General features: G+C 38.9%; 1 protein-coding gene across 1 annotated transcript; it reads right to left on the bottom strand.

Moving 5' to 3' along the window:
- Positions 1–4,518: 4,518 nt before the first annotated feature.
- On the bottom strand, positions 4,519–21,357 carry stk33 (serine/threonine kinase 33). Its single transcript, XM_034883183.1, has 13 exons — positions 21,108–21,357; positions 13,875–14,047; positions 12,370–12,483; positions 12,112–12,216; positions 11,806–11,944; positions 10,384–10,469; positions 9,616–9,703; positions 8,655–8,730; positions 8,414–8,526; positions 8,149–8,234; positions 7,990–8,062; positions 7,463–7,620; positions 4,519–6,650 (listed from the first exon to the last, which is right to left on the bottom strand). The coding sequence occupies exons 2-13, from the start codon at positions 13,989–13,991 to the stop codon at positions 6,483–6,485; spliced, it is 1,323 nt and encodes a 440-aa protein (XP_034739074.1). The 5' UTR covers positions 13,992–14,047; positions 21,108–21,357; the 3' UTR covers positions 4,519–6,482.
- Positions 21,358–21,517: the final 160 nt, after the last annotated feature.

Here is a 21,517-nt window from a genome sequence, read left to right on the forward strand (position 1 = left end):
TTGTCCCTCAACAAAGTTCTGACTGTTTTATAAACAGGGCTGGGACAAGAAGCATCAGTCACAATGGGGACTGTTAACATTACCAAGGACAAGAACATCGTCCATTTAAAAGGGAGCGGCAGATGGGCCACCATCATAGAGCACTCTGATCTATCAATCTATCTATCTATCTATCTATCTATCTATCTATCTATCTATCTATCTATCTATCTATCTATCTATCCATCTATCTATGTTTTACTCAGACACACCACAGTGATGGCAGTTTACAGAACATGCAGTACTACAATAGTGCACAAGAATGACAGCACAGGCTAATTGGAAAAGGCCTGTACCTGATTACATACACATGCTGTGTGTGTGTGTGTGTGTGTGTGTGTGTGTGTGTGTGTGTGTGTGTGTGTGTGTGTGTGTGTGGTTATTCAGTCCTCACACACCTGAATATGTCTAGCATTTGCTGTGCTGTTGGTTACCGCAGTGACAGTGGGCTGCCCTTGGAGGTCTCTGGATATCCAGTGTAAATCCAGCCCAGTGGAGCTGTGAAAAAAGCTAATAATATGTTATTGCAGTCTAGGTCCCCCTGTCGCCTCTCCACCAGAGCACCACTGTCACCTTACACATGGACCACAGTGTGATAATGGACAATAATGCGGAGTAGCTGAGAGTGAGTGAGTAAGTCCAATCTGCCTTCTGAGTGGTAAAAGGGCTGGAGGAAAGCTCTGTGAGAGCCCCTGACTCAGAGGCCGGGTGTCATCCTATCCTAAACCTCTGGGCATCCCTTCCAATAGAAGCATTTTTATGATTGATTATTATCTTATTTCATGAATCGTAAGCGTTCAGTCTTGACAAGAAAGGGCCTGTGTGGGTTTTTGTCAGTGCAAAACTCTCTAATTACATTATTTTCCACTGAGAAATGAGGCCAATTTGTGAGTACTACTCCACAGCTTTGTTTATGTCATTACATTTTCTTTAAGCATCCAGATACTTAAACAGGCTACACAGAAGACTGTTACCTAATTGTTTCATCATAATGTGTATTCATATTTAATGTAGACGCATTTTCTCCTGCAAAAAACATCATTAGTGGGAGCTTCACAAAGAAAGAAATACGCGGATTTGTTGCGAGTGTTTAAACCTTTAAAAAGCGAATCTAAAATCATGTTATTACTAGTGACTTCAGGCATGTTTGCGGTTAGTGAAGTACACATGAGGCGATGAGCTATTGTTGAAATTAAAGTTTTGTAAAATAACCTTCAGAACATAAGTAACAACTCAGTTTTCAAACCTAAACACATTAAATATGCTTCCTTTGATCAAGCAAATGTTTCTGCTTTTGCTTTCAGCAAAATGTTTCCCTGAAGAGAAACGTAAAAACACAACAAAAACCCCAAACAGTAAAACTGTACATATGAAAACAAAGTGGTGCAACTTTTAGCCAGACTGAGGCCTCTAGTGGCAGCTGAAGGCAACATTCTCCCTACTAAAGTTACCATGTTAGACTACTCTTCAACATGAGATAAATTTGATGATCAACTTCTCAATCAGATATACGTGGTACATACAGTATATGTGGACATAGCATCTTGGTGGGTGCAAAACACAGTTTAATGTACAATCTTCAAGCTGTAAGTGCTTCTAATTTTGAAATCTTTAATGGAAGCATACAAATTACGGAATAGTTTCAGTTGTCACACATGCATCACGACCCTTTCTAAACTAATCAGATTAGAGTAATTATAAGATGGTAAATTGTACCGGACTTTCTATTTGTAATTATTGTGATGTTGAGAGGGCACAGGGGGCATTTTATTTCCTGTCTGATGATTGAATTCCTGCCTCTCTCCTGTGCTGAGTTATATTTTGGAGCGTGACCACAAGCTTTGTGGTTGTCTAAGCCTCATGGGACCAATTCCCATTATTTACTTGACTGTGACCCTGTATCGTGACCCCTCAAGTCTCTCATTCTCCAGAAGCCTACTTTTAAATTGCCCATCTAATGGCAACCTGCATTTTTACTGAACTGTAATGAATGCTCCAATTACGCTGAAGGTGATGGAGGTGATTTTCCTATGATAGAAGAGGTGATTGGATCTCCCACACTCCAATTCACCATCTCGCTGCTCTTCAGGCATTCCAACAGACCTGTGGTCAGCACTAGCTGTTGGGTAGGAAACAAGCCTCCACTTGTGGAAATGCAACCTCTCAGTCCACTGCCAAGGCGTGCACCGATGAGGTGACTACAAAATTAAGTGCTTGAAATAAATGAATTAATTCTGGCAGAAATGTGTCAAATGACCTTTCTGCTGCTCATTGCACATGGTGCACATTACACCAGAGAAATGCTCCTGTTGTCTGGGCTCCTTTGTTTCCCCCCTCCCACCCATTTCCCCCCCATCCTCTCTGCCTTGTCAAAGGGGAATGGTAATTAATTGAAATAATTTCCATGTGTAAGGTTGTGTAGATCGCTCCTCAAGGTGTGTCACTGGGTCGATAGCTATTTGGAGTGTATTGCGCAGTCAGGTGATAAGAACTCCAGTCATTCTGTCATACATACCAATTCAAGGACAGAGGAGTTCGAGGGCAGGAAGTAACGAAAAGAGGACGATTTCCTGACAGCAGCAGTGACAATGGTTACTATCCACAGAAATTGACATGTTTTGCATCAAGGCGTGGGCATATTTTTGATGTCCCACCCCTTTTTTCCCTCTGAATAAAAGGTTATTTGTGAGAACAGAGGTGGCATCCTCCAGCTTATCCTAATTCAGAGGCTGCCTGTCTGCCTGCCAAGGAGGGATGTGGCTTAAAGAGGCCCATACATGGTGTTGATTAGTTTAACTGAGCGGGTATGCAGAGACCAATAAATTAAATATGAATAAATTAAAAATGTACTCTAGCAGAAAATTGCTTAGAAAACAACCACCTCCCCATTAAAATATGTATAGTAATGCCTTTTATGTGAAGTAATTTGGGATTAGATATCACTGTAAATTACCACGCCATCCAACCGTAGTCAAGAACTTTTCACTTTTAACAAGGACTTATAAAAGAGGTATTCACTCCAGTGTGTTTGGTAATTAATTTGATATTCAAATGAGCTTACAATATGTATTATAATTGCAAATATCCTAAATAAGAGTATAGTTTTAAAAATGGGTAGTGTCAACAAAGATTGATGAGGCTTGCTTTGAAATTGCCATCTGTTTCAAATGTTCACTAGAGGCAGGGTCCCCCCCCCCCCCCTTTTCTTCTGTGTAAATAGAGGCATCATGGTTTCCTTCCACCATTTGGCCATATGTATCTGTTATTGTTTGCCTTTTTTTGGGGGGGGGGCACACAGATGCACACGCGCCTCCACACACAACGTAAACATGGAAGGGGATCAGGAACATCAGCATGTGTGATGAGCTCCCACAGATAACGTCTCTGCAACATTTCCATGACATTGTAGCTGTGTTACCTCATTACCACAATGTCACAGCAGCAGTGTGAGGATGTTGTGTTTGGGATGAGGATGAAGGGGTGGGGGTTCAGCTGCAGGTATCGGCCCTCTGCAGATGAGCTGATTAATTAAAGGAAGCTCTATTAAGGTTATTGAGATACACCCCCCTCCCCTCTCCTAGCAACTCCCTCCACGCTCCTCAGTGGTTAAAGGTGGATGGAGCAGAGGGGGGTTGAAGCAAGGGAAGCATCCTTGCCTCTTTTGACATTAGCCTGCCTGCACCGACTTTACACGCCCTGCGACTCTCGCCACAAGTGCCTCTCCACACCCCAGCTTTGCAGGAGTGACACTCGTCAGGCTCCAAAATGGGGCTGCAGAGTTTTAATCCCTCCAGCCCGTCAACCCACCCACCCTTACTTCCATCTGTCAGGAGCACTGCTGGAGGAAAAGGAGGGAGGGATTGGGGGGGGTCGCACATCCCTTGTTCCATCCCGCCGAATTTTCTAATTTCCTTTGCCTCCATGCTTTGTCCAAAATTCACGCCCCTAACCTATCCACCATACAGCCTCTTTCATTCTGTCCTCCCTCCCCTCCCACCTCTTTTCTCTGTTGTTTTGGCCAAAGGAGTAAAAGTAAAAGTGGAGGCTCCTGGAGTACAATGCAACGATACAAACTGATAGTATTTTAACAATGTCTAAACTTACTTTCATCATATATGTAAAAACAGATTTTCACAGATTTTCTTAATGTGTTCAAGTCTCTTTAAATGTGTTCCACCCTGAGTCATGAACAAGCACTCCTATAATTACTGGGAGGCCATATTTTGCTTGCACAAATCAGTTTGGAGATTTTTTTGTCTTCATGTTTCCCCTATAATTAATCAAACGTCTGGCACAAGTAAATAAGGACCATATGCTCAAATCCCATCTCCTCTTCTGACAGAAATTATCCATACAGAAGGTTGTCTAAACAGACCTCCAGTGTGGTAGTCTCAAGGGAAAATAAGTTTAACTAAGACAAATCATTGTTTTTGTTTTTCAAAATTACATTTTGTGAATGAAACATCACCCAAAAAGAAGCATGTCTTAACCATTTATTTTGTTTGAATGGACCATGAAGACATAACCATACAACATATTAATTAGTGACATGTTACATGGACATCACAGTTCTAATGGGCAGTGACTCAAGCAATCAATTTAAATTACACATCTTCATGCACAAAACTAGATAGTAAGCTTTAGGGATAGCCCTCTCCTTTCAGATTAACTCAAGGAAAGGAATTCAGCAATTTACTACAGCTCCATCTGCTGTTTATACCAGTCTGAGTAAACCAAAGGCAGACCATATGTCAATTATGTTGCAGTAATGTTGCAGTCTTTTGGCAACCAGCTTGAATCAAAGATGATTCACATGCCATTCCTTCTCATTCTCATCATTTTGAGTGAAAAACAGTGTTGCATATCTTCTCACTATCTTAAGAAACATCACCCGTGATCAGTATGTCTGGACTTAGTTTGATACAGGTTAGCATACTGTGTGCACACTTCTAAGACAATTATCTATTCCCCGCAATGTAGAACAACCTTTTGAAAACTGTTTCCACAAACGCACACTACATTTACTGACACACTAAAGCACAGAGGCTGTGCATGAACATGGAGCCACATTGTTGGCACTCATTCACTTCAAGATGCAAATGGGTGGATTTGAAATTCAGCCTCTGTGTGTTATGCTTGGCTACTTTAATGTTGTATCTATGCTGGGGATTATTCTCTCTACAGCGGAAAAACCTGTGCTTGAATGGCAGTGCCCTCAAAGTAGCTCCTACTGCTTTCAATGGCCTCCAAACGAGATTAGACCCGTGGCTGCCCTCAGTCCCAATCCTCTGCATTCAGACCGAGCGTAACCAGTCTGTGTGACGGTTTTCTGTTTTGACACTGAGTGGGTGCAGTCACTGCATACAGGGCATTTTGGAATTGAGAGGTCAGAACAGAAAAAAAGAATGCTAATGCTTTGGCATTGGGAAATGATATCCAACTCATTTCCTGTACTCTTTATATGAGTATTCTCAGCAATCTAGGATGTAATTATAAAACAAAAAACAAAAAATAAAATAGTCAAAAATGTTGTGAAACAGTTCTGTGTTTTGTGATATTTGGCACATTTAAAGTTTTATTTAAATATAAATATAATAGTAATAATAATAGACATATACCTTATGTATTTGAAATAGCCCCTAGCTACTAATAATGTTGAAAATATTATACCAGATTATTACACCCGTTGACTTTGAGCTAATAATTATTTTTTTCCAAGGTAATAAATTAACATTTACTTTTTACATAAGAGTTTTAATCATTTTTATAGGCATACATTTACAGTGTATATAAATAAAAAGATGACTTAGAATGACAAAGTATGCTGTTAGGTAGTAAGTCAATTACTAAATAACAGTTTTATTAAGGAATGAGCTGTGTAGCTCTCTTAACTCAACTAGGTACCTGTTGTATAATAAAAAGCCTTCAGTCAGATGCCACCAGTAATATCTGACAAAACTCATTAAATCCCTGTTTGCTGGCCACTATTAACATGTGTATCTGTATTTGGGCAGCATGACGTTCTCAAACAGTTGGCATTTGTCCAGAGAACTCTTTCCTTTGGCACGAGGCATTGCTGAGGCTGGACCCTTAGCTGCAGTTTTCTCAGACTTAATATAATATTTTTACACCTGCATGTGAGGCCCATTTATTTGACACTGCTCTGACTGCTTAGGTTCTGTTAATCACCATAGAGGGTTGCACCATCTACAGCAGTTTCATTCACGTAACTGCTAAAACACAGAATTTCATAAAATAAAAATAATTACAATAAATAAAGTGTACAAGAAAAATAAGGTCCAAGTAGTGTTTTTTCTCTCTTGTGTGCTCAATTTCTTTTGCCTAACTATGTATGTTCTCTTCATATGGTTCTCTCTCACTCTTTTATAAGTGACATGGCTCCTTTTTTAGTTTAGTCTTTTCATTCTAAACAGGTACTGGTCTTAGAGTTTACGGGGCCCAGTCCTACTTTTGCTGAAGGTAGGTGGTCTCTGGTCGTCTGCCTTACTGAGCTCAGAGGCTGGTTTCTGTCCTGTACTGACGTCCTTCTTGTCCCGAACCCTGCGCTGCTTTGCACTTGGCTGTGTGGAGGGTTTCCCACTGGCATCAGACTGCAGGGATAAGATTCATATTCTTCTTACATAACTGAATTAACTATCACATCCATTTTAAAAACTGCTGCATCGCAACACCTTTATTGCCATCTTCTGTATTAGGTAAATCTGGCACCATCTAGTGGTGCGTGCATGGCAATGTGAAAGCACAATGGCAGGTAAATAAGAAAGCTTGTGTTAAAAATCCAGAAAGTACAGCTGTAGATATGTGTAGTTTTTAAATTTAGATTACCGCCACCACTTTATTCCAAGATACAAGAATAACCCAAAGGGAGAGAAGACAGATGGAAACCTGGATTCCATGACCATATTGAGTAGCTAAGGGCTGACCTATACAATTGTAGTTTACTTTAAAGGAAAATTCAGTTTTGATTTGTTTTGTTTTAAACCTGTCTCGTAAACAATATGAGATTGACAATCATAATTACCACATTGACATGAATATATACAAATCAGAAACTGTTAAATACAGTAACCTGCAACATTAGCACACCCAAAAAGGTTTTGTATATTCATAACTGCCCATTGCAAAGTAAACCCATGTGCAGCTGGGAGTTTAAAGTACCTAACTATAAAGTACCTTTGCTAAATCTAAAAAGGTGAATGTTAAGGTTACTAACTATTCTTCAATGTATATTCTTATGATGTAGATGATATGATTATTATGGTACATTCAGGACCAGTTTTTTAAGACCCTTTACATCTTTAAAATGATTTGGAAGTCACATAAAGTTAAGAGTCCTGAATAAAAAACACATATAAGTAGGTAAGGTCAAAATTTAAAGCTGTGCTAAACAGAAATACAGTACCGTGTTGGTGGATGTGGAGGGTGGGCAAAAACTGCTGTCTCTCTCAGTGTCCCTCCTCCAGTTGCTAACCGATTCCGTTGAAGCTACCCTTGGGAGCGGGGTTGGGTCCAGTGTGCCCTCAGAAGAGGTAAGGGACAAGTCCTCCAGGGTCTGTGTTCCTGTTGTGGATGATTTTAAATAACATCAACATCAAGTTACCTCACATGGCTTTAGTTAATCCCTCTCTCCATCCCTCTTCCTCCTTCCTAAGTACTATTCACTGTATGATACTTAAAAGCCTCATACAACCAGTTACTGTTTAGATTTTACTAAATTGACCTTATTTGTTAAGTTTGACATATCCAATGAAACTGGGCACTGCAAAGCCAATCCTGATGAGAGAAATTGTTTTCGCCTACACTTCATCCATCATATTGGATATATATTATATATATTTATACACTTGCACAATATTGTTTATTCAAATTCTCTCCTAATGACCTGAATTTATTTATAAGAATTAAATTCAATCTTCATCATCGTCTTACTCTCTTTCTGTTCCAGGTGGTTGCGCATCATCTCCAGCACATTGGACGGCATAGCAGGCACATTAGTGTCACCCTGTTGGACAAAGCACCCAATAAGAGCTCCTCGTGTGACTTATTTGGTAAAGTTTATGAATACAGCTGGAACGATCATTGCCTTACTGTAATCCAGGGGTTTTCTAGTAGCTGATTAGCAGACATACGGTAGGCAGGGTCCGCCTTCAGCAGGCAAGTCAATAGATTTTTTGCTGTTGAGACAGACTCAAGCCAATCGGTAAGTTTGTTACTGACAATCTAAACAGTAAAGCTGCATATATGCAACATCCTGGGCTGCTTATCCATGAAAAGATAAATTCACTCCATATCACAAACAATTTGTCCTTTGTTGCAGGATTACATTTTTCATTCATTTATTATTAACTGTCACCTGCATCACTGACTGTGGCCCAGATGGGTTGAGTAAATTTTACTTCTTCGTTCATAATCTCCTTAAGTAGGTTTGCCTTTGTTTTGGACACAAACGGAGGCTCCCCACACAGCCTAAAAGGAGACACAGGTCAGACACATGTATTCATAGTATGTACATATTGTACGTATGACATGTACGATGGATGGATGGATGGATGGATGGGTGTATGTGTTTATATAGTATGTGTGTGTCTACTTACAACATATACATAACGACTCCTATGCTCCACACATCACACCACTGGCTGTAACCACGACCACTCATCATTTCAGGTGCTAAAATTCACATGCATGCACAAATGTATGACTTTTATTTGTGTGAGATATGAAAGATTCCTGGCCACTAGGTAAAAACTAGTTTTTGACAACTTGTGGAGCAATGTTTTAAGCAAATCCCATATTATTTGTATCATGTTTATCAGTATACTCACAAGGACACAATGCACACCAAAAGAACATGAGTCATGATTTACAGCTGGTCCACGCCGGAACTGTTTTGTTGGTTGGTTGTTATGTAGATAAATGCAACAACTGTCGCAAAGCATGCAAAGTGAAAATTTTCAGATTCAGTGTTTCTCACCAAACATGCTGCGTGTATTTACGTTCTCATAAGGCATTCACAAATACAACTCCTTTTAAAAACTTTGAAACCTGAATTGTTTATATCCATGTTACAATTGCCTAGCAGTCTTCTGTCTCTCATATTGCCACATTCTTTGGCACTTTACCTCCACCAGATGTCTATGAGTGGAATAGCATGAAACCGAGGGATGTCACATTGTAGCTTGCATGCACTACCCACTCTACACTCTGTAGTAATGTGCAATTGCTAGTATAGCTTGAGATACAAACAGCATAGGGACCTGCTAATACAAACATTGCTCCATAGCATCACTATAGGTTAAAAACTGTGTAGGGTACTTTTACAGTATACTTTACAAGTATAGATATAACATATACCTGATACATTCTGCATGCAAAAACTACAATCACACTTACAAACTTAAAACCACTATGTGATTTAATTTACAACATTGGCACCTCCCAGTGGTAGAACCAAAAAGATACTGTGGAAGATGGCACTCATTTAACCTTAGAACTTTATCCCTGTGGTCATCTGTGTGGTCTACTAGCATGCTGTAGGACATATAGGCACCATACCCATATAGATAAGAGTCCCACAGGCCTCCGTCATCATGTTCTCAATTCCTACACCACCTGTCTTCACCGATAATCCAAAGTCTGTCACCTAGGTAGAGAATGGCACACATGAAACATGGGATGAAAATAAACTCAATTTAAATGTGATTACAGAACCTACATTGAAGTGTTTTTTAAATGTGCTTTAGTCAGGAAAACAAGGTTAAAGCTTGAGCACAAACAGTTTTAATTTTTATGAAAAGCATCATAGCTGTTAAGGCTGTGCGGGTCCACATACTGTATTTGTAAAGGGGTATGACATTATTAAAAAAGCAAAGAAAATACAGAAGAGAAGGACAACTCCTGTGGAATTAAATAAATGAATGCAGTGCCACACAGCAACACTTTCTCAGAGCATGTACATTACAGTATGTGGGTGTTATTGTATGTGTGTGTAACACAAAGAAGAAAGAGAAACAGAGTCAGTTATGCTGTGATCTAGACTTGTTTTAGATCACACACCAGGTTTCTGCTCATCGTCAGTGCACACAACATGCTGTGCTCAGCTGTTAATTTGTTTAAAGATACAGTCTCTCTGTGTAAAGATATTCTATAAAGGAAGACCAGAGGAAGTCTCTCATAACAAGGTAGTAGTTACAGCCTTTACTAAATACAGAAGAGCTAGTGGTCAAAGAAAAAGTTCACATCAGAGGTCTGTACTAAGTATGAAAGAATGGATAAGAAGCAAAGGAGTGAAGGAAAGTTTCACAATTTCTGTCACCATCTCACCTTGATATTAATCCTGCCATTATCATCCTCATCAAGATCATTCTGCACAAGAATGTTCTCAAGTTTCAAGTCCCGGTGCACTATGTCTGTAAGATATGGGGAGGAAAACCTTTACAGAGACGTAATGCTTTGATCCAGGTTTAACATGGATTCTTACAACACTTAGTTGTTGTAATCAATATTTATATTGATTTCTTATATCAACAATGAATCAAATGGGTGAAAGGGGTTGTTTATAGTGACAAAACCACTGAGAAGTTTCACACAATGCTGCAGTTGTCACTGTTGCTGTGTTGCGGATTTTCTCTATTAAATGCCAAAATGATTCCTAGGTAAATCATCAATAACGACTAGAAAAAACTATGCACACACTAACAGTGATCTGTTTACTTTGCTTACAGTAGGCCAGGTTGAAGGGCCTCGTTAACAAAACTTGGTGGAGTAAGAGAAGGCAGGAGAAAAAATACAATTTGTCCAGGGCCGGCCTTTTTCACTGCACTGTTTTAAGCAACCAATTATAAAACGCACAAGTGTTGATGGTGTGTGAAAGGTACGTTAGACCAACTGGTGTGCAAAAAACAAACACTACATGTTCTTTCTTTCCTTCATCCATGTAAGATATCTGTCAATGATACCCGTTTTTAAGACTGCTTGCTGGCAGTTTAACTCCTAATTTCAGCTTCAATAATTACTTTTTTCTATTACAATGCAACATGTAGAATGTACATGTACTTTAGTACATGCAAAATGTACTATGTTATGACCAGGATGTGTTAGAATAACAGTTTAAAACTACAGTCTACAGTAAGGCAAACAGAGTCTAAGTATAGCTCTGTAGACTTACAGCATGTGACAAACAGCACCTGAGTCTGACAAAGAACAGCAAATATTTGATAATCTGAGAAAACCCAAACAAATTTAAGCCTAATGATTGGTCTTTTGACAAAGGACTATGTTTTAACTTGAAGCCAGCACTTTCTAATTTGTATCATTAGTTTCTATAGAGGTGAGGAAAACCAGCAGAGAGGGACTTTCCATGTCAAAACATTATTGATCAGTATAATAATAGCACAGTGATACTTTTATTACTTAACTGAATCACAGTTTTTCTCAAAACACAGGCATCCAGTACTAGTTGTTCCACACTACAGTGTAATAACTGTAAGAGTATAGAGTAACTTGACAACAAGCTGAATAGCATTAGTTCACTTGTCTTCTGGTTCCAACTTTCATGTATGTTGCAATAGTAACCACATCCAGGTGTTGTCACACACCTGTAAACACCCCTATCAGGGATTTCACAGTGTAGTGAGCATCTAGGCAAGGGCTCCAATCACTGGAGGTCACCAAAGACTAGATTGTCAGCCAGTGTTAAAATGATTTGTAACACTATCAAAATGTCAATCTGTAGGATGACATTACCTCTTTTGTGCAGGTAAACAACGGCATCGGCTAAGCTACAGATGATGTGCCTTGTCTCGTCCTCTGTAAGGAACTTTTTCCGCTGCAACAGGTGCTTCAATTCACCTCCAACGCACAGCTCAGTGACCAAATAAGTCATCTAGAAACAAGCAGAGAAAATGCAACAAACAATAGTCAATTTGTCTGTGCTTATTATAAATATTTCTGAGTAATCAAATATTATGGTATGTCACATGCATTACACCTATCCTACTTTCTCAATTGGGCTGACATTGAGTTTGTTACTTAAAGTTTAGCAATGCTCACCTTAGTCGTGTGGTAGACTTCCTGGAGATGTATTATGTGAGCATGATTCACTTGTTTGAGAATGTTTATTTCGAGCTCCAGCATCTCGGCTTTCGAACTTCCTGCCTGAAGTCACAGAAAGTCAAATCACAGCTGATGGAGTTTCAGCATGGTTGTGGGCATTTGTATGTTCCCAAACATTAAATATTCTTATTGGGGCAACTTTTTGTTATTTAAAAAAAAAACAGGCCCTGCCAGAGGGATGCAAAATGCACTCACCGCTGGTCTGCAAACCTCCTTAATAGCCCATTTTGTCTGTGTCTCAATGTGAGTGGCTTCATAAACAACTCCAAAGCTACCTTGACCCAATTTCCTTCCAAATTCATAGATTTCCTATGGGGATAAGAAAGAAAACACTGATACATGTGTAATCTACACCTCACTGTCAGTCAGATACAACAAAGGATTTACCTTTAGCTTGTGTGTAAGACTTTAGTATCATTTTACAGTTTGGGTTTATGAAAACATTATGTCTTAACTCAAAACCTAAATTCCAAAGTACATCCTAATTTCAAGCTCTCTGAAAAAAAAAAAAAAATCAGGTCTCTGGAGGTTCAGAATATAGTATTTCTAATCAAGTTACAAATGATTAAGTTGCCGCTGCAGTTCGTTCAATCTCAGGTCTAATTAACTTGATCATTATCTGTGTGCATGCAAGGCTGAGCACTGGCTGCTTTGGATTTGGCAAAGAGGGCAGTCCAATTCCCCAATGAAGGGGGGCTCTACAGCAGCAAAAACTGAAGTTTGATTCCCTTTTGGTGCAGATAAGAGTTTACTATAGAGGTCACCAGTGAGTATGTGTGACTTCTCAGTGGTGGCCCCATACCAAGGCTGCAGTAGATTCATGTAAAGAAGCGCTACATTTCAGCCACGCTAAAGTACTTCAGAACACATACTGCTCATCCTATAGTTCCTGTTAATGGTTAATGTATGGTATGAGGTAAAAGTGTATACGAACATATTGGACTCTGTCACAATTCAGCCCAGTGTGGGGCAATGTTTTATTTAAACCAGGCAAGCTAGATGCAGAATTCCAGATATTGGCAAAAAAAAAGAAGGAATAAGTATAGTAGATGACCTCTGGAAAGAAGGGATACTAATGACCTTTGAAGAAATCTCTCTAATTTATGAAAAGAAAACATTTTTTTAAATATCTCCAAGTGAGGAACTTTGTTTCTTCTATGCAAAACCAATTAGTAGAAATCCCTGCACTCTCATCTTTAGAAGACATTTTAACAAAAAATTGCAATGAGAGCGGTTTGATTTCATCAATCTATAACTGGCTTGCATCTGGCTCTAAATAAACACTGATCGTTAGATCTGAGACATGGGGGGGGCGGACTTAAAAGAGGACATTTCAAAAAACAATCAGTAGAAAACTTGTGAAGCATTTCAGAAAAAAACAACAAACTTTAAATGTTAACTTTAAAGCTACAATATAATTTGCTGATGCAGACATACCCAACTCCTATTAAATTGAATAGCACAATAAGACACCTGACCTTTGTTTTAAATGCAATGAGGCTAAAAGGAACATTTATGCACTGTGTCTGGGAGTGTGACAAAAGGAGATCAATAAAACTATGTTCATCTTGTCTGTGGACATTCCAGTTGACCCTGAGATGATTTTGCTGCACCTGTATCCAACAAATCTGAATCTGTTGAGAATTGTATTTGCAATGAAAATTAATAAAAACCTTGTTAAAAAAGGAAGCTGTCCATACCCTGAGGTCAGCATCATCCTCCAGGCGTATTAAAGGCACATTCTTCTCCAAAGTGTCACTGCTGGTCTGCTGGGACAACATGTTCACGTCCAATCCACTAGCACAGACTTGTGTCATCTAGAGATGCAGTCATTATCTCTCTGAAGTTCTGTGTCAGGCCATAGGATGATTGGCTGTCCATAAAAGAAATTCAAAAAGTTATTTATCGTTTTCTGCATTTCTTTGACAACGCAATAAAACGTGAATGCAGTGGATTTCTTAAAATCTAGTGTTTTTAAGTCCAACATAAGTTTGTGAACATTGTTAATGTCTGCTCTAAGATCACTTGAGTCCAAACGAAAGACCTTGTGGTCCAGAGAGCTGATGAAATAGGAACTCAACCTGACCATGTACTTTCTAGTAAAGTTATGCAATCAGGTTGGCAATATTATGTTCCTGCACAAAAACTAATCGGTGTGCAAATATTTCATTCCTTCAACCATTAGGCTACTGAGTACAAATCGTTGATCTATGCTCTTGCCGTCACTGGCATGTTGATGTTGATGCTGATTGTTGTCGTTCTTCTTGTACTTGTTTATGACATGGATGGGATTGACTGGAAAAACGAATTGCCCCTTGGGGATTAATACAGTGTTCTGTATCTTTATTTTTAGTACATTGCTGTTGCCACAACGTTATGCATATTAACCACAGAACCGGACAGAGACAGACTCAGTCTGCATCAATGAAGTGATTGAGAGTGTGTGTTTGCTTGTGTGTGCGTGTGTGTTTGTGTGTGTGTGTGTGTGTGTGTGTGTGTGTGTGTGTGTGTGTGTGTGTGCATGAGGCATGCATGTGCCTGTTTGTGTGTTTGTTTTTGAGAAAGAGAGAGAGATAGTTAGAGAGGGGAAAAAAGTTGGATTCAAAGTAAATAAACTACATTTAATTTGAAGTACAGTGTTCTTTTTTCAAATTTGATGTTGTGATCATTTAGTTTTATCTACAGTTTGTTAATATTGAACGTGTCGTGTTCAGGGGACAGTCTATCTATAACAGAAATTGTCGAAGTGTATGTCAATAAAAAGTGATAGTACAAAGTGATCTCCATGTTTACTTTTGTACGTCTGCGTGACTTCTTTTCATCCATAGCGTTGACACTTTTTGCTTCAGCAATAACATTCAATAACATTCAGTTTACCAAATTAACAGTTTTGTATCTAATTTGTTAATATCTCAAGATATAATATTACCAACCACTATAAAAAAACACAAACAATCATCCCTGCTAGTTTAAAAAAAAACATACCAACATAATTATAATTGAAGCTTATTTTACCAGTATTGAAGACAGTCTGAACTCATATTAACTTTAAGCACAATTTACCCAGCTTGAGTCTCTAAAGCCAAATTAAATGTAAAGCAATTATCAAGTGATGACTCGGAGCGATGAAGTGGATCCATCACATGCAAAGCAATTAATTATTAACAAGGAAGCGGTGTCTTTAACCTCGTCCCTCTGATGCATTATTTTAACCCAGACAGGGCTCTCATAACAGGCCTGTCTCTCCCATTATCTCCTGTCTATTTCCCAATCAAAACGATTGTGACAGCCTCTGGAAATTCCAATCACCTCAATCATAGCTCATTTGTGGAAGACAGAGGCATGTGATGAGTGTATCACTGGGGACTTGAAATGACTGGAGGAGAAGGGTCCTGTGCACCTCACATGTCTCCTAATGGAGGTGTCTGGTCCTTAGCCCCATATCCCCAACGCAAAGGAAATTGGATATCAGTGGCAGGTCAGGGTGAGAAGTCTGACCTTAAAAAGGGTCACTAAGAGACATAGGTTTTGAATTGCTTTAAGATTGGGTTGTCAAAACACAAAATAGATTACTTACTTGTTTCTGTTTTTAACTTAATGACTTAAATGTTGACACTGCAGCTTGCACCCAAAGACAACCACAAACTGATGACTTGAAGGGATGGAGGTATAAATTAAACCAAAAACTGATCAGACTTGGTGTCAAAATTCACCCAAGAACTACTGCATTTGAACCCTGAAAAAACACTAACACAGTATTAAGGAAAAACTCTGGAGCAGCACAATTGATATTCACATACGTGAAGAAGGTTTGGTAGACTTTGATGACTAAGTTTAGCTCAACCTTTAATCTAAACAGAGATACTGCGGGCGCCGTAAACACATATGCTTACCTAAAACATAGTTGAGTCTATCTTTTTCTGGGATGCATACTAAAGTGTGTCAGGCCCCTTTACCCTGTTCCCACTGACACCAACAAAACGTTCCCTTATCACACGGCTGACTCCCTAAATCTGTTGAGACATGAGTTGAACTACTCCTCTGTCTGAGACAGGTTATGATGGACACTGGACACTGATGGACACAGGTGATGTTGGACACTGAACTGAATGAGATCTGTTGGGGTACCGCTGTCTCAACATGCGTATTATAAGTCCGTTAGCTGAAAATTCCACCACACACAGTACCTATGTGTCTTCTGTGAAAGTAAAAAAAAATATTGAAACTCGTGAATGCTACTGGGAAAAGCTAGCAACTCTTTTTACCCACCAGTAAGGAATTTCACTAAGAGGACAGACTGTAACACGCACAAGGTCCCTGATATTCCTCCCAAATCCCACCACTCTTCAGTGGAGCTGACCTGAAAAACACTCAAGAATCGCTAATGCAGTAACAAGGACATGATTCCATCCCAGCATGCAACTTGGCCACTTGTGTTTGTTGCATGACCAAATTGCTGGAAATAAAACCTCTCAGCAGTAATGGGTAAGAATTGTGCTAATGTGCTACCTGTTCACCTAAAATGTCTTCAATTAAGGCTACATTTTCAGTCCAGGTTTGGGATTCACCGATATGGATTTTTAAGTGCCGATGTCTTTTTCTTTCTTCTTTTCATCAGCCTTAGCCAATGACCAATACAGGATGCCGATTTTCTTGGGCGGATATTTGGAGCCGATACGGCTTTTGCTCCCTCAATTTACAAAAATGTAAACAGTGCCACACTGGATTTATTTTTGGAATCTGATCTGCCATTTCTTTAAAACTAATAAACAAAAACAAAGATCAGTGTCACTGCAATAATCTTACATTCATGTCACTCATATCACCCAAATTATGTGTGCAATGTGCATCATATGGATGGGTGCACTGCATATGGTTAACTGCCTATGGGTAAATGGCTTTCAACAACATCTACAACACAGCCTTGATGATGCATTGCTTGCTGACATGTTATAAGACAGATATAATCAGGTCCCTTTGTTAACACATTTAAATAATTTAAGAAAACAATAAACTTGAAAAGTAGCCATTGAAATAAAGTGCTTGATTTGTAATTTAAGACTGCAATGGTGCTAGTGCTGTAGGCGCAGTGTATGGTCTGCACGCAAACTGCAGCATCTCCAGCAACAGAGAGCTGCCTGTGGAGGAAAAAACTATCAGCGAACGCAACAGCCCCGTAACGGCCGCAAATATCGGCCTGATATATCGGCCGGCCGATTAAATCCGTCTGTCACTAGTCCAGGTAACTGTATATAACGATCAATTTCAAAACCTACTTGAAAGACCAAATTTAGAATGCTTATTCTTCTATTATTGACTTGATTAAGTCATTGTTGAAGTATTACCAAACTCCGTGCATGGATCTCTTTTTTTCCATCTCTACATAGAGGACTGACCCAAGAATAAATATATAACTAGAAGGACACTCGGAGAGCGCAGGCCTCCGCCAAGGCATGTTCTATCTCACAATGTTAATGTAGAGTGAATTTCCGTATCAGTAAAGCCGTAATCCTGCTGACAGACAAACAAAGAAGAAACGGATAAACTGAACCAAAAACATAATGTCCTTGGCGGAGGTAATTATTAACTAAGTAAAATAATGACTAAATAATAGTAGACAGCACAAATTAACATTGTCGAAACATAACGGTCTTTGTTTACACACAGACACGCTGAAAGATGAGCAAACATCAGTACACACCCCAACCCTTAGAAAAGAAAGAAGCACCTTTTACATTGAGTTTGCCTCATCTCCAGTTTCAGCAGGAAGTAATTAGAGCCGAAGGTTCATCACAAGTCAAGCCCATACTTGCCTCATCTTTCCATCATTCTGTCAGATTGCAATTTGTGTTTATTTACACTACTGAGTGAACAATTACATTGTGCCTAATGACCAGGAGTGTGGGGGATATTGTCTAAGAACTTAGCTCACAAAATCAATGTCACTTTGGAACAAAGGGAGCATGGACATACAAAGGATGACTCTGATCGTGTGCAACTTTTCTTTCCTTAAACCTGTTTGTCTTTCATTAACTCAATGTTATATGTATTTACTTTCTTTTTCCCACCCTTAATGTCAACAAGATTGCTACCCACCCCAGGGCTACAGTGTCTAATACATCCTGCACTATAAAACAGTTGAACAGGACTAAGACAAGTCTGACAATGTTGTACAAATGGCAAGGATACTGTTACTGAGCTACCGGTTTTAAGGGAACCTGCAAGTAGGAAGGATATTCTGAAAATATTTGTCGATCACTGAGTTAATCATAATGAAATTAATCGACGACTATTTCTGCTCTATAGGTCAAAACATCTTGTTGTGAGAGTGATATTTCCCATCTGCCAACGGACTCCTCACTCTGAGGCTATATCTGCATCTTTGCTTCATGCGCTTAAATATCCACCTTTCTTTGCCGACCTAATATCAGGATTATCATTTATTGTGTGATATGTTATCTTGACATTTGTGAATTTGCAATGCTGCAAAACTGTGTGAACTAGTCTTGCCACTGCTCCTAAAACAAATTCCACTGACTTATTTTGGTTAAGGTTATGTGGTCATTAAGTGAAGTGACCATTCATTATTGGTTTCAGTTATTTATTAAGACAAATCTGGGGAGGTTCAGCTTTTAAAAAAGGGCGAACATTTTCTGCACATCACTGTTTATATAGTTGCCAGTTGAGGATTGTTGGACTGTTGCGTAAAGATATCACCTTTGGCTGTGACAAATGATAGACATTTATCACTATTTTCTGACATTTTTAAATAACTAACTGGTTAGTCGTAAAAATAATCAACAACTTATCAATGATGGAAATAATTGTTAATTGCAGTCCTAATGCCATTTATAGGTGGCTACCGCCAGTAGAAGCATACCTAAAGTCAGCAGTGGTGTATCCAGTAAACACTTTTCAATCTCAACCCATCAATATATTACACATTCCAATTATTGTACAGGGTCTTTGCTTTCTTTAATGGAATAAATAGCAGAATAAAATAGGCTTATGCAGCTTTCTAATAATGGTGCTACAAGCTGTAACAAGCAGCTTCTAAAATATAGCCTGAAAATCTAACAAAAATAGAATCTTACTTACGGGAATTAAAATGTACACTGCTCTCTCTTTTGCTTAAGCCGAAATATTACATTTTCCTCATGTGAAACTTAATCATTTATTGACAGTTTGGCTTTGATGACAAATGATAAACTTCACAGTCCTAATGAAGCGTGGAATTACATTACCTGATGAGGCAAGAAATTGCATGTTTAGAATGCAAATATAGAGCCCATCTACTAAGTTATGAGGTGACTCCTAATATTATGCAGCGAGATTATCAAAGCCCGTGGTCTAAATGCAATACCAAGAATACATTAAAGCATACAACAGACTGACTAAAGAGCTGTGAAAATATACTGGACAACAGATGAACTACAGGACTGACAAAAAGAAGGTTCTTTAAATTGCTATTCCTACACTCAGCAAACAAGTAATACATGTGGTGTTCCCATGGACAAATAATTTAAAGGCTGCTCCAAGAATTCCTTCTGTCTCCAATGGTCATGTTTGATAAATGTCTATTGGCAAGAGAACATGCTTTGCTTAAAGGAAGGAAAGGATCAAATTCTGTCATTTGCTCAGAGCACTCCACATGTTGCTAGGAGATAAGGGCCAACAAATTCAAATTTTCTCATTGGTTTAATCCTGGTTAAGGCTAATCTCTGCCTTTGCTGGGCTCAGCCTTGGGAAGCTAGGAGGGCAGACATCTAGAAAAATGTAGGCCATAGCAGAAACAAGAACAAACCAAATTCATTTCAATGACAACCCAGAGAGAAGTCAGCACATTCATATCAGAAAACACAGATGTCTACACCTTCAGTTTAAATCATTCATTGTCCAACTGCCAAGCTGATAATGTTGACGCTCTTCACTAAATATGTTAGTGTGTTTTTTTCCCAGTTAGAATTCAGATTCAGGTTTAAAACGATGACAAACGATGAAGCTTTGTCTGACTTGAAAATGTAAAACTAGTACCATTAGTTCACCTAGCTCAGGGGCATTACAGGAGGTAACAGCTGGTGAACATATATATGGAGTATACATGTGCTTGAAGCGTTTGAACATGTTAACAGAATCGATATCCACTGCTCCAGCAGCAGTAACTTAAACTAATTAGTAATGAATCTTATCCTATTTCTATAGAATGAATATCAATATATTTCTCTGGTCTGGAGTCTAGTTAACACAGGAGCTTCAAGTTTTCAGAATTGTATGCATAGTTCCATTTTTGGTTTTATCCACCTTTACGTTAAAAGCCTTTGGATGCAATGGGGGTATCTGTAATACAACTGTAGCCTAATACAGGATTTTTTCCGAGAGTTCCCGCCAGACACCCAGTTTGTAATAAATACAGTACAAATATTGCAATACTTTAATAAGTGGGCCATATAGGCTTAATCATTGTGTGTTAACGTTAGCTACCTCCTTCATAACGTTAGTGACTTAACAGATATTCATTTAAAGGAAAATCCTCGAGATAAACGTTACAACTTTAACTTTTCAGCTACCACTTGAGCAAGCTAACCTAATGTTAAAGATAGCCAATTAACGCCTATTTCAAAACCCTGGGATATTAAAATACATATTAGACACAACTATTGTAACGTTCCAACAAACTACTGTAACGCTAATTTTGTTGAAATATGCAATAGAAAAGAAAACTTGAAGACTGACAGGCACTTTTAGTTAAACTAACGCTAGCGTTCCCCCATGCAACACGTTGCCATAGCAACGAAACATGAAATTGCACAAGTGTCTGCTTTTGACATGATACTGACGTGTAAAAACCCAAAATGGCATCCATAGCGATACAAATGTGAATGTACCTTATATACAATGTGACTGCTGCTGCAGATTCAGTCAAATTTCCTTACCTCTTATGAGAGAAGATCATTTTCATCCAGAGGGTTGGTCTTCCATGGTCTTCACGCAAAAACTTTTTCGGCGACTGACTACGGAAAGCGAAGAGGGACAAAACTCGAATGAATGAACAGGAGGTCGTGTCGTTCTCTCAATAAATCCATGGTTTTCTGTGTCGACAACGTGATCCAGACCTTACTTTAATAAAAACGTGACCAAAACAGGACTTTACATCGTGCACAATAACCAGAAATTATCTTAAAGGCTATGTAAGCGAATAGAGAACCAGTTTTTTTTCCTGTGGCACCCTGGATTTTTCTTGGTCCATAGTCTCCATCTAGTGGGCAAACCTGACGGGTTTGTCTGAGTTCTGAGTAAAATTAATTTTGAATCAATTCAGCCATGGTTACCTGTTTAGAAATAA

Source organism: Etheostoma cragini, chromosome 1, assembly GCF_013103735.1.
Source record: "Etheostoma cragini isolate CJK2018 chromosome 1, CSU_Ecrag_1.0, whole genome shotgun sequence".
Lineage (NCBI taxonomy): Eukaryota > Metazoa > Chordata > Actinopteri > Perciformes > Percidae > Etheostoma > Etheostoma cragini.